Below are 14960 nucleotides of genomic sequence, written 5' to 3'. Positions count from 1 at the left end.
CATGAGTTATCTATCTCTGGGGGAGGGAACATGTAGCTTTGAGGCCACATGTGGTCCTCTAGGTCTTCAAATGCAGCCCTTGAACTGAATCTAGGAAAGTTCTGCGAAGTTTGGATTCAGTCAGAGAGCTGCACCTTTTACTGGAAAATTCAAGAAGGCACCTGCCATTTATCTTGCCTACTATACAGTAGCACACCCAGAAATTAATGACACGAACTATAGATTGGAAGATATGTAGGGGGAGGAGAAAAGGAGTTATCCTGAATTGATTCTGAAAGTGCAAAGGGAGAAAAGTACATTTCTTCATGGAAGAAAAACAGAGCCATTTACTAAGTAGCTAGTATATTCAAAGATAACTATGCTAGTGTATGCCAGGCAATGGGAGTTGCCTAAGAAAGTCCTACTCAACAGCATCTTGAACCTAAGAAACTTTTCATGGTAAGTTGACCAAAAAGACCAAGTCTAAACCTATATTTATTTTATAGGACATACTAATGAGAGATTACTAGTCCATCCAGTGAACGAGCTAACTTCAAAGGGGACACAGTTATCTGGGCTAGTAAAACTAGTGTTCTCCCAATGACCACATATTTGAGTTGTAAATATCTGAGTAACCCAACCAGAAGGAAAGACCATGTGTTAATCTGCCATTCTCCACTACCTGTCCCACCATCCTTATCTTCAGATGCCTGATACACATTTCTAGTGAAAGACCTAAAGTTTATAAATGAAACTTTCAAAAGAGAAATCAGGGAAAATACATTAAGAGTTACAACAGGGCGACTAGGTGGTGAAGTGAATAGAGCACTGGCCCTGGAGTCAGGAGGACCCGAGTTCGAATCCCGCCTCAGACACTCAACACAAAAACTAGCTGTGTGACCTTGGGCAAGTCACTTAACCCCAACTACCCCTCCAAAAAGCAAAAAAAAAAAAGAGTTACAACAAACCACAATGCCAACAACTACAGCTTGAACATGATTTGAGGTTAGCAAGAGAATTTTTTTTTTTACTTTTTGGAGGAGGGAAGGCAAGGCAATTAGGGTTAAGTGACTTGCCCAAGGTCTTATAGCTAGTAAGTGTTAAGTGTCTGAAGCTGGATTTGAACTCAGGTCCTCCTGACTCCAGGGCTGGTGCTCTATTCACTACACCACCTAGCCACCCCAGTTAAGAGAAATTTTTTTAAATCATGTTGACAATAGGAGGAAAATTTTCAATATCTTTCTAGCTACTCCATACTTCCATGAATGAACCAGATGGGAGAATTCTAAGTGATACCTGCAGAAGAATTCACAACTTTAAAATTCCCTCATCATTAGTTCCTTGGGTATTAATGTCAAATTTAACATTTTCTAGATCAGACCTGCACAGTAGGTAGGTCAGTAGGTAGGGGCCAAAATTAAAACAGGCTAAACTTCTTTGGGGTCATAGATGGGTTAGACTAGAGAAAGATTGACGATGGCTCCTTGTTGCAGGTCATGTAACAAACAGGAGAGTGTGCAGTAGCAACCCCTACATTTTTCATGGCTGCTGGACATCCTCTAATGGGCCACAAGTGGCCCACAGGCCATGTTATGCAGTCCTGTTCTAGACCATCAGACTTTCTTGATTTAAAATAAATGTTCAGATGTGAAAGGGAGACAGCTGTAATATAATGGAAATAACAATCATTAGTGGGTGTGAGAAGACTCCAATGGTGTCTCTACTACTAGGTATATAATCTTACACAAGTTGAGTTTTCTCATCTGAGAAATTGATTGGGTAAGCTTTAAGGTCCCTGCCAGGGCTAGCACCTATGGAGTTTATTTTTTTGACACACTCATTTGTTTCAGATTTGGGCTGTGGCATATTTTCTGTAGCAGCTAAGTTTTAGGGGCAGTTAAAGCTTCCTTCTGTTCCAAAGCCATGATCTCTCCCCGCTAAGACCAATAAGTTATCTCAGAGGAACATGCCCCTGAATGTAAGAAAGAGAGAAAATATGGATAAAGTGAACCAAAGTCATGTCTAGAATGGAAAAAAATGCACATTTACTATTGCTGATGAATGGATACCATTACTTTTGATATATTGCTAAAATCTGAATGACTGAACTTCAAATTAGTTTGTAAATAAATATGAAAACAAAAAAAAATAATTAGAACAAAAAGGGTAAGATACCACCATTTTTTCCACAGAAGACTGAGGCAGCCAAAAGTGGAACAGAAACAAATGCCTTTCTTAAAATACCTGGTAAAAATACACTGACAAATCAAACCCTTGGACCAGGACTATAAACATAGTACTTCCTCATTTCTCACTTGCTTCCGGAGTAAACAGCTTAAAAAAGTTTCTTGCTTCATCCAGTACATTGGAACCCTGTTCTTGAACTGAGCATTTAGTTATACTAAAAATTACAAAACTGAAGATATAACACTAGAAGAAGAAAATTAATGGAAAAACCTTCATGTAAAATAATAGTAAATCAAGGACGGTTAAGTTTTATGAAAGATCTATACTCAAATCTTTAAGAAAAACACTTTGCCATTTTGAGGGAGAACAATGTTTTCTTGCATTCATTCAAATGAGAAACTTCTATAAAAGAGATTGGGGAGACACTCTCAACAATGCCCAAGAAAATGCTCTCTAAGCCTTCTCCTTAGTGCCAGAAGGGAGAACATCAACTCTGAGCTTTGTTTAGGAGTCTAGAGAAGCTAGCTGCTGGTGAAACACTATAGTTGAAGACAAACAATTTTAAAGGGAATCACTGTCTGGTTTTCTTGGGCCCAATGGTACAGGTATCCTAGAAGTTATTAGTAGCAGCATGAACTTAAAGCACGGGAGGGGCTGATGGTGGGATAGACATATATACATATATGCATATATATGTGTGTGTGAGTACCTATGCACATGTGTGTGTATTATACTATATATACAGATTTTCCCATTCATTCTTTGTCCTATGTATTTTACACGACCAGGAATAGGCAACGTATATATTATAAGAAAAGCAGTTGCTCTGCTGGTGAAAGAAAAATTAGTGTTCAGTAAGTGGTGGTAGTACTACCATTACTACTACTACTACTACTACTACTACCACCACCACCACCACTATTATTACTATTGCTACAACTACAAGAACTACTGCAACTACCACTGTTACTACTACTATAACTACAATTAGTACTACTACCACCACCACTACTACTACTGCTACAGCTACTACTACTAAGCGGCTGCCTTTTAGTGTTTTACATGGTTTATCTCATTTGAAACTCACAACAACCCTGGGAGGTAGATGTCATATTATTAGCCTCATTTTACAGGTGAGAAAACTGAGTCTGAGAAAGATTAAGCAACTTACCTCAGGGCCATAAACTTAATAAGTATTTGAGGCAGGATTCAAACCCAGGTCTTCCTAAACTCAAGTCCAATGCTCTCTAAACAATACTTACATACCTAGGTACAGTACATATCTATATGATTCCAGAAGTCTTTGCACAGTTTGAAATTCATAAAATCTTAAAATTGTACTAAAGTATCAAACCCAAACTCATTTATAACTTCTAAATTAATTTACTGTGGACATAAATACTATCAAATACCCATAAATACAATTAAATTTCATACTATATCTTAGCTAAATGAATCAGACAGAAACAATAGGTAATGAACTCACTTGTCAGATTCAGGAAACAGTTCACAACTCTGAAGTTTTGAGAGAGCAAGGTAGAAATGATGCACTTTAAAAAAGAAAAAATTGGGGCAAGATTAAAATACTGTTATTGTTTGTGCATTAAAATATTTTCTCCCTAGTGTAGCTCACATATGGTTTATTCTAGTGAGAAGGCAGTGAGTCAGTTCACAGCCGGAATCAATTTCACGAATGTTCCATGTTAACCACGCCATTTAGAATATCCAATGCATTCATTCTTCATAATTTTTATCTTGAACAACACCACAAGTGACAAAACCTGATAACAATCTAGTGATTCTGATCCAGTTCCTGTCCAAAAATGACAATCAATATTCATGGAGCTTTAAAAGCTACTACCTCTAGGTACACTGACAAATTTTCTATTGATGTTAAACTTAGATATAATGACATCTATGCCTCATTGGAATAGAATATAATAAAATTAAACCCAGAAAATGAATGGACCTTTAAGTCTTAGTGATTTTCTTTGTATCCATTTTACTTTCTGTGATCCTTGGTCATAAAATCTTCTCTTATATATGGATCTGATGGGTAAGTTTTGCATGCTCCCCTAATCTGCTTATGATATCACCCTTTATGTGTAAATCATGTAGCCATTTTGACCTTATCTTAGTATATGGTGTAAGATGTTGGTCCATGCCTAGGTTATCTACCAAACTGCTTTCTACTTTTCCCAACAACTTTTGTCAAATGGCAAGTTCTTGCCCCAAAGGCTTGGATCTTTGAGTGTATCAAACACTAGATTACCATGGTCATTTACCACTGTGTATTGTGGACCTAATTTACTATTCCACTGATCCACCACTCTATTTTTTAAATAAACACCAGATTGTTTTTACAATTACTGCTTTGGAATATCGTTAGAAATCTGGTACTGCTAAGTCACTTTTCTTCACATTTTTTCCCATTGATTCCCTTCATATTCTTGACCAAAAGGATGAAATCCAAGCAACTCTGACATTCCAACCCAATCCCATCAAATTGGTCACAAAGCTGACAAGTATGGAAAATGACAAATGCTGAAGAGGCTGTGGGAAAACAGACACATTAATGCATTGTTGGTGGAGCTGTAAATTGGTACAGCCATTCTGGAAAGGATTTGGAACTAAACTGCAATCTGTTTGATGTAGCAATATCATTACTAGACCTACACACTGAAGAATTCAAAGAAGGAAAAAAGTACTCACATGTACAAAAAATTATTTAGAATGGCTTTTTTTGTAGTGGCAAACTATTGGAAACTAAAGGAGTGATCATCAATTGTGGGATGGCTACACAAAATATGGATGTAACAATACTATTGTGATGTAAGAAATAATGAAAAGAATGGATTCAGAGAAACTTGGGAAGATTTCTATGAACTGGAGGCAGAGTACAGTAGCAGAACCAGGAGAACAATTTATACAAAAGCAACAACAATGTCAATCACTCAGTCAATAAACATCTATTAAGCATCTACTATATGTCAGGCACTGTGCTAAGCACTGGGGACACAAAAGACAGCCTCTGCCCTCAAGGAGCTCACAATCTAATGGTGAAGGCAAACAAATACATATAGACAAGCTACATACTGGGCAAATAAGAAATAATTAACAGAGGAAAGGCAGCAGAATTTAGAAGGTTTGGGAAATGAAGGGATATTGGATGAGACTTAAAAGGAAATCAAGGAAGACAGTAAGGTAGAGATGTGGAGGAGAGCATTCTGAGGATGAAGAACAGCCACAGAAAATGGCCTGGGTGGAGAGATGGGGTGTCTTGTTCTAGGAATAGCAAGGGGGTCAGCGTGTAGTGGACTGAAGAAAATATGGTGAAGAGTAAGGTGTAAGAAGTTCCTGGAAAAAGCAGAAGGGAGGAAGAGTTGTGAAGAGTTTTAAATATCAGACGATTTTGCTTTTGATCCTGGAAGGAAGCAATAGGAAACCACTGGAGTTTATTGAGTTGGGAGGGTAACATGGCCCAACCTGTGCTTTAGGAAAAGCACTTTGGTGGCTGAATGGAGGATAGATTCAAGAGGGAGAGACTTGAAGCAGAAGAACCACCAGCAAGCTATTCCAATAGTCCAAGCATAAGTTGATGAAGGTCTGTACCAGGGTAGAAGCAGTATCAGAGGAGAGAAGGGGGCACATCAAACAGATGTTGCAAAGGTTGAAGTCTTAAGGTTTTGACAGCAGATTAGATATGGGGACAGGATGAAACAGGAATTGAGGATGACACTTAGACTGCCAAACTGAGGGACTGGGAGGACAATATTGTCCTCAGTAGTTATAGGGAATTTAGGAGGGTGAAAGGTTTAGGCAGGGGTGGGGAACCTGCAGCTTCAAGGCCACATGTGGCCCTCAAGTTCTACAAGTGTGGCCCTTTGACCAAATCCAAAAGTCACAGAAGAAAAGGATTTGTTCTATAAAATTTGGACTCAGTCAAATGGCCATACCCAAGGACCTAGAAAGCCACATATGGCTCAAGGCCACAGGTTCCCCATCCCTGGTTAAGGGAAAAGGTAATAAGTTCACTTTTTACATACAGACAATTTTGAAAGAATTGAGAACTCTGATTAATGCAATGACCAGTCATGATTCTAGGAGGCCAATGAAGCTACCCCCTCAGAGTAGATATGGACTTAGCAGACTGAGGCACTTTTTTTGGATGTGAGCAATGCAAGAATTTGTTTCATTTTTCTATGCAGATGTAACAAGGATTTTTTTTCTAATTTTTTTCCCCACTGAGGCAGGGAGGGAGGTAGAGAAGAAGGAAGGGAAACAATTTTGTTGTGGTTAGTAGAAAAAAGTGAAATTACATTAAAAAAGAAATAAACCAAGGAGAAAAACAAGATGTGTTTCACTGTAAACAAATATGAACTTTCTTTTTTAAAAAGTGTGTTATCTCTCTTCTATACTATGTGTATGTGTATGTTATTTTCCCAACAGATTGGGAATCATTAGTTTTATGTAAATGTATGCTATATTCAAGAGATACAGACATACAAAACAGAATGTAAATAGTTGTTAAAATTCATTTTCTTTTTTTCCAAATACCTGAGTCATAATGAACTAACTTTTTTGGGGGGTAGAGGAGAAGGTATCAAAGAAGTATTACCACCTTGATTTTTCCTTATAGATATAAACATTCTCAGGGTTTGTTATAAATAGTGTTATTTTTTACCTAAAAGCATAGTATTAACATTACTAATAGTCTCTCATCCTTACTGAATCTAACATGGTAGAATCAATAACACTCTACTTCTTTCTGTCCCCTTCTGAACTTCCTTTGCCTCTTCTTTGTGTTTTTTATGGTTTCACTGATGTTCTTTTCTATTTGTTTTGCGTCATCACTACTTCCACTTTCCCCCAAAACTCCACTGCTCCCAGAGCGAAGATCTCACTTCTAACAAATAAGTATGAGCAAGTAAGACAAATTTGTGCTTGTATTGCTCCCACCTAAAAATACAAGTCTCTTTGATACCATCCCCTCCCTGCAAAGAGGGAATCATTCCTCCTCCTAAGGCTTCTTTAGTCCTCATTCATCACGGTGTCGATCAGAGTTCCTAATTCTTTTAAACTTGTTTTTCTTTACAACATTATAGTCGCTGTACAGTGTTCATTTGGTTCAGCTCACTCCCTTCTACATCGGTTCACCCAAGTCTTTCCAGGTTTCACTTGCCTGTCTTTTTCATCATTTCATTCGGCACTTATATTTCATTGGAATCATATGCTGTCTTCAACTACATCTAATTGATGAGCAATTAGTTTTCCAGTTTTTTGCTACGGCAAAAAGTACTGCTTTAAATATCTCTGTACATATGGGTACCTTCCCCTTTGTCTGATCTCTGGCAATTCTACCTAGTGGCGTTATCATTGACTTGGTGAAAACTTTTGAGATATAGTTGCAAACTTTTTCAGAATGATTGGGTCAACTCACTTCAACCACTAGCACGTTTAGTGTGTTTGTACTTTCATGTCCCTTCTAACAAATATTAATAGTATTTTATTTTTGTCATCTTTGCTAATCTGATGGGAATGAGGTAGAAGTTGAGAGCTGTTTTCATTTGCATTTTATGATTAATTTGGAACATTTTTTCCGAGAGCATTGATGGCTTGACTTTTTTTCTTTGGAGAACTGCCTGTTTATATTCATTTATCAATTGGGAAAATAGTTCTTGTTGGATTCCCTACTTATCCCAAATATCAGATCTGTATTAGAGGTAGTGCAGTAGATAGAATGCTGGATCTGGACCTGGGTTCAAATCCTGCCTCAAATACTTATTGTGTGACCCAGGACAAGGCATATGATTCTGTCTCAGTTCCTCATCTGTAAAATGGGGATAATAAGAGCACCTACCTTCCAGAGTAATTGTGAGAGACAAATGAAATAATATTAGCAAAGTGCTTTGCAAACCTTAAAATGTTATATAAACGCTAGCCATTATTAATTTTGCTACAAAGATTTTTTTTTCCAGTAGTTCATTTGCTTTCTAACTACAATAATCTTTTTTTTTGAGGGCAATTGGGGTTAAGTGACTTGTCCAAGGTAACATGGCTAGTACTTGTTAAGTGTCTAAGGCCGGATTTGAACTCAGATCCTTCTGGCTCCAGGGCTGGTATTCTATTCACTGAGCCACCTAGCCGCCCGAACAATAACATTTTTTGTGCAAAAAATTTTAATTTTATATAATCAGAACTGTCCATTTTACTCTCATGATCACCTCTTCACCTTGTTTAGTCAGGAAAATACTTTACATTATTTTAATTTTTCAGACTAAAATATCTTGTGGTCTCACGACATCATTTAGTTCTGTTTTGTCAATTCTGTTTCTCAGAAAGTAATGTTTTCCATTTTCCTGTCTAACCTTTCTTTTCTCCCTCCCATGCTTTCCTCAAGAGCTCCAATTTCATATTTTTCTCTCGTTTCATTCCTTCTAGCCACTTTTGGAGTCCTTGGGACAAAGCCTCTGCTTCTTTTTTCACAGGGTACTATCTTCTCCTGTGTTTACCTCTTAGACTTCTCTTAACCCATCCTATTTCTGCACTGTGTTCATCATTTTCTTCAGTTTACTTGTAACTCTAGCTTCAATTTCTAGATTGGAATTTTGTGTTATAACTAGACTGTGCTCTCATTCTCTTAGAAGGGTGGCAGGCCCACCTTGGTTCTATCCGCTCTTTAGAATGCTGCTGACAGGGGACAGTTAGGTGGCACAGTGAAGAGGGAACCTCCCTAGAGTCAGGAGGACCTGAATTCAAATCTGACCTCAGACACTTGACACTTAGGTAGTTGTATGACCTTGGACAAGTCACTTAACCCCAACTACCTTGCAAAAACAACAACAAAAAAGCATACCCCTTACCCCCCCCAAAATGTCATTGACATCCTTGATGAGACTGTAGGACCAGGCCCAATCCTCTGTCAGAACCCCTGCTTGCTGGTTCTCTTTGGTATCCCAATGAAGGGCTTGGCCTTGACCCACACTTGTCTCCTTCTTAAAAAACTCTCCAACCTTTGGTTGGCTCTGTTCCCTGCTTTGGCCCTGGGAGGCCCCAACCAGGCATTATTTGTGGGTTCTGCTGTTTACTGTCCAGGCAATGCAGTGACCCAATCTCTTCGTGCCATTCTGACAATGACTTCTAGGGAAGTTGGCATCATTCTCCCCTGGCTTATGTCCAGTTCATGTCTACGGGTTTCTGGCAGCCATCCTGAGAAGTCTGATCATGAGACTTTACGTTTAGGTCTTGAAGAAGACTTATTTCTCTTTGGTTTTCTTTATCATTATTCCTCCTAGTACTTCTTTCAGAATTTTGTTAGGTTTCTCTAGGACCTTTCCTACTGTAATCTTCATCTTGAGTACTTCTGCATTTTTTCAACTGGGAAAAAAATCTTATACTTCTTACTTTAAAAATCAGTGGACCAGGTGAAATTCACAGCATAACAGTCAGAAGAACAGGGGAGCGGAAGTACAGAAATTGAAATTCCAGTCACAGTTCTACCATCAGCTAGATGACCTCTGGTTAGCTGGTTTTTGGTCTACTTGGGAACTATGATTAATGTAATGACCAATCATGATTCTATAAGGCCTACTTCTGGTCTACTTCCTTCATTCATGAATGAAAAGGATCCACACAGATCATATTTAAGAACCTACCCATTTTTACAATTTTATGATTATATGACTAAAAATTTATAATTACAAAATATTTTTGAAGCAATTAAACTTTAGAAACTTGACATCTTAGGAGACTGAATAACATTTCTTACTAGAACTAAAATCCTTAGAGGATCTTGTAATTGCTTTATTTAAAAAGAGAAATATCACATGCAATTAGTATATTCATTGTATGTAATCAACTCCTATTTCCAAAGTAGTTAAAGTAGGCTGGAATTTCGGCTATGCTAGAGCCAGCTTAGTGAAAGCTAATTGTTTAACCTTCAGTGTGTAGGTGAGTACTACAAATTGAGTTTTGATTTATTATTTTAATGACTATATAGACCTAAGAAAGTAATAGAGAAAATGTTAATAATATAGACTAAACTTAAAAGCAGGTTGTATTTTATTCAGAGATCCAATTAGCAAACATTTACCAGCCTATCCTTAGATGAAATATATGGTCCATATTTATATTACTGATTTGCTTAATAAATAGTTTTTCTGCAGATAACAGAATAATAAACTTTGGGGACACATATCCAGCAAGTTCCAAACTAATTCTTGGAAAGAAATTTCCCAGAAGCTACTGAACCATCAAGGATAGGTAGGTGGTGCAGTGGACAAAGCACTGGTTTCGGAGTCAAGAAGACTTGAATTCAAATTCAACCTCAGACGCTTACTGTATGACCCTGGGCAAGTTACCTGACCTCAATTACCTCATTTTTTAATCTGTAAAATGAGCTGGAGAAGGAAATGGCAAAACATCCCAGTATCTTTGCCAAGAAAACTCCAAATGGGTCAGGGAGAGTTGGACACGATTCAGGTGACACAACAAAAACAAAATGAATCATCAGACACCTTGATATATCCGAGAGGGGAGGATAATTTGATTGGCATCATTTAACAAGTGTCACAACTGTCATTTGAACAAGGGTTATAATTTTCATCTTGCAGCTGAATAAAAATAAATCGCCTCAACTCCTAAGTGAGAGTAGCCAAAATAGGATACAAAAAACAAAAGCTTCCACTCTAAATCTGACCTTTTAGTCTCTTATTTAATATCATCCTGCCGGAGTAATGGCAACATTCCACATATAGCTGTAGCTACTGCGTCTACTCATGCTCCGGGGTGGGGGGTGGGGGGGAGGAGTTGTTAAGTGATTTTTCTTTAGTGCTTTAAGATTTAACAACTACTTAATGTTCATAATCTCATAGTTTGCACAACAGTCTTATAAGTGCTACTACTATCTCCATTCTCCAGATAAGGAAACTAAGTTTGGTGAGAATTGCCTTTCGTCATGTTACCAGTAAATATAAGAGTTAGGATTTGAATCTAGGGTTTCTTGATTTCATGCCCAGTGTTCTTTCCACTAAATGCCACGCTAATATCTCTGAAAACATAGGCTGAAATATGCTCAAATCTTCTCTGAAACATTAGAAGATTGTTGTTCAGTTGCATCTGATTCATTGTGAACCTGTTTTGTGTTTTTCTTGGCAAAGACACTGGAGTTTTCTGCCATTTCCTTCTCCAGATCATTTTACAGATGAGGTAACTGAGGCAAACAGGGTGAAGTGTCTTGCTCAGAGTCACACAGCTAATAAGTGTCTGAGGCCAGATTTGAATTCATAAAGATGAGTATTCTTGACCAGGCCCAGCACTCTAACCACTGAGCTACCTTAAAGAGAAAAATTTGCTTAACAGAGAAGATAAATAATATATAAGTTGGATGTCATTTAAATATAATTTTCATAAACTATTTTAATAACTGAATAAGAAGAGAATTACTGACCTGATTTCTTTACCCCATAGGGTAGTCCAAGCTTTTCACTTTCATGAAGAGTAGCTATCATTTTTAAATCATTAGTACACATGAAAGGATATATTCCACGAAAGCTAAGGAAGTGAAAAAAAGGTTGATTTTATTAAATACTATAGCAGCTTAATAAAGTCAACTTACAATATCTACATTGTATTACTTTACTGTGTTTGAGTCAACAAGTCAAGTCAGGCTTAGTATAGTTTAGGATAGTTTTGGGCTTAGTATAATTTTAAGCTATTAAAGCTTAATAGATTTAAAGCTTTAATATTAAAAGTTAATAGATATTAAATTAATATGACAGTGAAAATGATTACTATCAATTATTATCAATAATAAAACTTTAAATTTTGATATACTAAATTAAAAATTAAAGCTTTTATTAAAGATTTAATAATTTTAAACTTCATTAAGACTTTTTGGACAATCTGTCTATAAACTTTGTTATGTACTTTGTAAAAATAACTGTATATATATGCAAATATAGACACACACATATATATATACACACACACACACACACATTTAAGCTAAGAGGTGAGATGATTCCTACCAAATCAAAGGGGATTAGTGCTAGGAATAACATATGCAACCAAGTCAAAACAATTATGACTATGATTCACATAGAATGCATTCAAACCATGATATTGTTATAGTAAAGGTAAAAATATCCAATTATAAGAAAGAATAAAGATAATAGCATATGCATGGTTAGAGCCTCTCCAACATGGCCAATTCCAACAAGCTATTGACTGTGAAATATAGGGAAATAGATAAATAAAAATATACTGATGGATTATAAAAATTTTTTATGGAGGTTTAATGAATATAAAGCAAGTAGCACAATGAGGAGGCCAAAAGAGCCCAGAAATTGTATTCTTACAATACTGAAAAACCATGGGAGCCAAGTATAACAGATGTGGATTGAGAAAGATTAGAAGTAGCATTGCCCCCCAAAGAGTGAGAAGGACTGAAAGGGGAATCATTCAAAGAAAGTCTGATATGAGATCAAATTAAACCATTTCATACCAAGAATATTAAAGATGGAATGAAAAGGATGAAGAGCAAAAAAACAGAACAGCTCTGATATAATTTTTCTAACAAACCATTAGCTTTATCTAGTCAGAGCAGAACTACAACATTTAGCCTTAACAGAGAAGGATGAAGAGCTGAACTTGGTAAACCATTAAACACCAGAGTAACACGATACTGTGCTCCAGCCACTGATGCTAGCGTTGATCCGTTCTATGAAGACTTTCTAAAAATAGTAGCCCCAAAAGACATCATCACATTCATCATATGGGAGTGTAATGCTAAAGTAGGAAATCAAAAAAATAATTGGAATAACGGGCAAGTTTGGCCCTGGAGTACAAAATGAAGTAGGACAGAAACTAGATTTTGTCAAGATAACTCACTGGTCATAGCAAATAGTCTTTTTCCCCAACCCAAAAGGCAACTCTACACATGGATATCACCAGAGGGTCAAAATAAAAATCAGATTGATTATATACTTTGCAGCCAAAGGTGGAGAAGCTCTATACAGTCAGTAAAAACAAGACCAGGAACTGGTTGTGGCTCAGATCACAAGCTTTTTTTTTTCTTTACAAACTTTAGACTTAAAATTTTAAAAGTAGGGAAACCCATCAGACCATATAGGTATGACTTAAATAACACCCCTTATGAATATGAAGTAGAAGTGATAAATAGATTTAAGGGATTAGACCTGGGAGATAGAGCTCCTGAAGAATTATGGACAGAGCTTTGCAATATTGTACAGGAGACAGCAACAAAAAACATCCCAAAGAAAAAGAGCAAAAAAGCAAAATAACTGCCTGATGAGGCTTTGCAAATAGCTGAGAAAAGAAGAAAAGTTAAAGGTAAAGGAAAAAGGGGAAAATATACATGTGAAGGCAGAATTCCTGAAAATATCAAGAAGAGATAAAAAGGTTTTCTTAAATAATCAATGGAAAGAAATAAGACAATATAATGGGAAAAGTAAGAGATCTCTTCAAGAAAATTAGAGATATCAAAGGAACATTTCGTGCAAAAATGGCCATGATAAAAGACAAAAATGGTAGGCACTTAAGAGAAGTAGAAGAGAATAAGAAAAGGTGGCAAGAATACACAGAAGAACTATACAACTATATAAGCATGATCTTAACACTATCAATGTTTATTATCTAGAGCCATACATCCTGGAGAATGAAGTAAAGTGGGCCTTAGGAAGACTTGCTAACAATAAGGTTAATGGAGGTGACTAAATTCCAGCTGACCTATTTAAAATCCTAAAAGATGATGCTGTTAAAGTGCTGCAGTCAATATGCCAGAAAATTTGGAAAACTCAGCAGTGACCACTGGATTGGAAAAGGTCAGTTTACATCCCAATCTGAAAGAAGGGCAATGCCAAAAAATATTCAAATTACTTAACAACTGCACTTACTTCAAACACCAACAAGGATATGCTTAAGATTCTGTAAGCTGGGACTCAGCAATATGTGAACTTAGAATTACCAGCAGTGCAGGCTGATTTTCAGAGAGGTACAGGAACTGGAATTCAAATTGTCAACATTAGATTTTGGAGAAAGAAAGGGAATTTCTGAAAAACATCTACTTCTGTTTCATTGGCTACAGTAAATAGGTCTTAGACTGGGAAACAATTTTTACTGCCAGTGTTTCTGATAAAGGCCTCATTTCTAAAATATATAAAGAATTGAGCCAAATTTATAAGAATACAAGTCATTGCCCAATTGATAAATGGTCAAAGGATATGAACAGGCAGTTTTCAGATGAAGAAATTAAAGCTATCTATAGTCATATGAAAAAATGCTCCAAATCATTATTGATTAGAGAACTGCACATTAAGACAACTCTGAGGTACCACCTCACACCTATCAGATTGGCTAATATGACAAAAAAGGAAAATGATGAATGTTGGAGAAGATATGGGAAAATTGGAACACTAAAGTACTGTTGGTGGAGTTGTTAACTGATCCAACCATTCTGGAGAGCAATTTGGAACTGTGCCCAAAGGGCTATAAAACACTGCATACCCTTTGACTCCATAATACCACTTCTAAGTCTGTATCCCAAAGAGATCAAAGAAAACAGAAAGGGACTTCATGTACAAAAATATTTGCAGCAGCTCCTTCTGTGGTAGCAAAGAATTGGAAACTGAGGGGATGTCCACAGGGAATGGTTGAACTTTTTTAATTTGTATTGTATGATTATGAGGGAATACTATTTTGCTATAAGAAATGATGAGCACGATTATTTTAGAAAAACCCACGAAGACTTACATGAACTGATGCAAAGTAAAATG

The 14960-nt window shown here is 36.7% G+C and overlaps 1 protein-coding gene across 8 annotated transcripts in view; it reads right to left on the bottom strand.

Annotated features, from left to right (window-relative positions):
- ST3GAL6 (ST3 beta-galactoside alpha-2,3-sialyltransferase 6) overlaps positions 1–14960 on the bottom strand; it is a 92456-nt gene that overhangs the window by 23484 nt on the left and 54012 nt on the right. For 7 of the 8 annotated variants that reach the window (XM_069063850.1, XM_069063847.1, XM_069063849.1 and 4 more), the window contains 2 exons: positions 11615–11718; positions 3653–3716 (listed from right to left, as the gene is read on the bottom strand). In XM_069063850.1, coding sequence (XP_068919951.1) covers positions 3653–3716; positions 11615–11718 — 168 coding nt within the window. Of the gene's footprint in view, positions 1–3652; positions 3717–11614; positions 11719–14081; positions 14123–14960 lie in introns of those variants that run through there. The other variant, XM_069063851.1, reaches the window with a different exon arrangement.

This window comes from Petaurus breviceps, unplaced genomic scaffold (assembly GCF_028583685.1).
Source record: "Petaurus breviceps papuanus isolate PSGF00001 unplaced genomic scaffold, PetGlider_PUasm1.0 90603, whole genome shotgun sequence".
Classification (NCBI taxonomy): Eukaryota; Metazoa; Chordata; class Mammalia; order Diprotodontia; family Petauridae; genus Petaurus; species Petaurus breviceps.
Note: the sequence above shows the minus strand (reverse complement) of the source record. Positions and strands in the feature narration are given on the sequence as shown.